We start from the raw sequence: 2,955 nt of genomic DNA, 5'->3' as shown, positions 1-2,955 counted from the left end.
TGTTTTGTTGTTTGCTTTATTGCGTTTCTGTGTGCCATTGTACCAACATCACCATGAGCAGCTTCAGGTCCTCGTTTCAGATCAGACGTCTTTTTACAGCCTGCTGTAAAATCAGTGGAGAGAAACCTGGATTCTGTCGTACTGCAGATGAGGACTTTTAGGTCAACTTCTTTTTTTTTTTATATAAACTTGAGTTTTAACTCTGGGGAAAGTTAAACTTTTATGATCAAAAGCTGAAAACCTGAAATAATCATAATAAATATTAAATAGACTAAAATGGCTGGTTATAGCTTGTTGAATATGATCATTTGAATCATCTTTATCTCATTGTAAACATATTTAGTAATATTGTTATTCTAGTCAATTATCTTCGCTACCTAACTGAAATTTAAAATATGTAAATGTTTGTAAAAGGTTTCTAACGATTAAGGATGATAGTAATATGTTTTACATAACATTTGGTTTAACTGAATAAAACTACTCTAATTTTCCTGCTTTTATTTTACTGGCAATATTTGAAGAAAGAATTGTCCTTTCTAACGTGTCGGAACCAAATTCCCGGAACCATCGTTTTGAACGAAACGCGTTTCACTCCGACTCACGTGAGTGAACGGAACATTACGAAGCAATGGCGTTAGTGCTGCAGAAATGAATGGTTTAACACATTGTTTGCGTTGAATTATTTGGGGGCTAAACTGAAGATGTTTTAGGAGAACGACGCATTTAAATAACACTCAGGTCGAAGGATGGAATGCGACATCTTGGACTCGCTAGAGCAGCTCGGGTAAGCTAGCACTTAGCACGTTATTCAGCTCCGTAGTCGTAGTTAACCAACACATTTATGATGTCAGTCAGAGTGTTTATGAACACGGACTGGAATGGCTGTTCATGAAGCAGCTGGCTTTAAATGTTGCTGTGTGAAATGATCGTACTGTTTGCTCAGCTACGACGGGCCTCTGCTGGAGGAGAAGCCGTTGGTCAGAGCCGCAGAGGGAGGCCTGTCCTCGCAGGAGTACGTGGAGCTGTGCCGGTGGCTGGCGACCAGGTTGAAGCCGCTGTGTGACCTAGAGGGATGCATTGTATCGGCTTCAGGCGAGCGACATCCACCCGCATCACCCTTACGGTGGTCTTTATCGTTGTCACCTGGGTCTAATGTGTGTTCCGTTTGTCCTCCGTCCAGACGACACGGAAAGCCTCAAGTTCGAAATGAGTGGTTTGTTGAAGGAGCTGCATTGTCCTTATGAAGAAACAGTTTCAGGGATTCTTAAGGGTTGTGCACAAACTACAAAAGATCATCTTAAGTGTCTCTGTATGTAATCAGCCTTTTATTTCATACACTGTGATACAACGTCAGACGTCTGATCATAAAGTGTCCTGATGACGTGACTTTGTCTTCAGTGTTTCTGAGCTCGGAGCTTCAGGCAGCTCAGATTGTGAAGAGCAAACGACTCACTGATCAACGGCGACAAGAGAGTCCTGCAAATCAGCAGCTTACAGCCATTTGTGAGACTCTGAATTTGCCTGAACCTGGGGGACAGAGTGCAGCAGCAGTGTTCTCCCAGGTGCAAAGCAAGGTGGGACACCATGGTTTAACTTGAGTCTGTGAGACGTTTGTGTCATCCTGGCAAAGGAAACAAAACCTTTTCTGTTAAATATTGTTTTCCTGCCTCCTCATTTACAGGTTGATGAAAAACTTAAAGATCTTCCAAATGGCTCAGTTGGAAGCCCCGTGCTGAAGAAGTCTCTCAGTAATGACCAGTGGGTATGTGAAATAAATCAGCTGTGTATCACTGACTTGGCGTGTTTTGTTGTGATGGGATGTTTGAACTGCATTTCCCCCCTTTTAGGAGAAGTTACACAACATCAACACGGCTCTGTCTTCCGAGTACGAGTGTCGGCGCAGGATGTTGATCAAACGCCTGGACGTCACCGTTCAGTCGTTTGGTTGGTCGGACCGAGCCAAGGCAAGTTCACATTGTCCTGAAGCTAATGAAGAGATATTTGAAGCAATTTAATGTCAATTAGAACTGAATATAACAAATCTTATGTTATTGTACAAAATATGCCGGCATTGATGAAGCTTAGTTGATGATGCTGACATCATGTGTGCGTGTCCTTTGTCAGGTGAAGGTGGATAGCATGGCGAGGGCCTACCAGCCCAAGAGGCACACCCTGAAGCCACAGTCCATAGTGGATGTGGGAGATCTGCTTGCTGCCAGAGAAGATATCTGCAATGTGATGAAGACCAGCAGTGGCTACAGCAGGGAGAAGACCGCTTGTGCTGTCAACAAGGTACAGCAAGTTTTACCCTTTCTCCAGTAAATAATCCTAATTTAAATGTTCATCGATGTGTTTTCTGTTATAATCACAGATCCTCATGGGAAGAGTGCCAGACCGAGGAGGACGTCCCTCAGAGATCGAACCCCCTCTTCCTGAGATGCCACCTTGGCAGAAAAGACAAGATGGAGGTCAAGGCTGGGGAGGAAGAGGAGGACGAAGAGGCGGCGGATGGGGACAAGGACGTGGTGGTGGCGGCGGCGGGGGAAGTGGAGGAGGTGGTGGTTGGAGAGGAGATGGGTGGAACCATGGAAAACACAGTGGACACGGAGGAAAGCGAGGACGGTACCAGTATTAATTTAATGTACACTTTCTTGCGAACTGGGCCTTTTTTATACTCAGTTTTGCATCTTCTATGATGAAGAAACATTTTTTATCCCGTGTCAGACTGACATTTTGAGAGACATTTTTATTATAGCATCATTTTTGCATTTATGTCGGCACCGGAGGAGTGATACTTCTAATAGTATGTACATGTACTGCATCTAAGTATTTAGTGTTTGCTGGATGTAGAGATTAAAGTGTGAGAAGACTGGACTTATACACAGGATGCTTTACTTAACTTCACATTTCACTTTATTTAAAAAAAACTTTTTTTGGGGTAATTGACAGCTGTTC

The 2,955-nt window shown here is 43.4% G+C and overlaps 1 protein-coding gene across 1 annotated transcript; it reads left to right on the top strand.

The window, feature by feature from the left end:
• Window positions 1-575: 575 nt before the first annotated feature.
• On the top strand, window positions 576-2,880 carry fam98b (family with sequence similarity 98 member B). Its single transcript, XM_029138007.3, has 8 exons — window positions 576-784; window positions 944-1,092; window positions 1,181-1,309; window positions 1,399-1,574; window positions 1,682-1,762; window positions 1,848-1,964; window positions 2,125-2,292; window positions 2,372-2,880. The coding sequence occupies exons 1-8, from the start codon at window positions 747-749 to the stop codon at window positions 2,633-2,635; spliced, it is 1,122 nt and encodes a 373-aa protein (XP_028993840.1). The 5' UTR covers window positions 576-746; the 3' UTR covers window positions 2,636-2,880.
• Window positions 2,881-2,955: the final 75 nt, after the last annotated feature.

The sequence above is a fragment of the Betta splendens genome, chromosome 22, assembly GCF_900634795.4.
Source record: "Betta splendens chromosome 22, fBetSpl5.4, whole genome shotgun sequence".
NCBI classification, from domain to species: Eukaryota; Metazoa; Chordata; class Actinopteri; order Anabantiformes; family Osphronemidae; genus Betta; species Betta splendens.
Note: the sequence above shows the minus strand (reverse complement) of the source record. Positions and strands in the feature narration are given on the sequence as shown.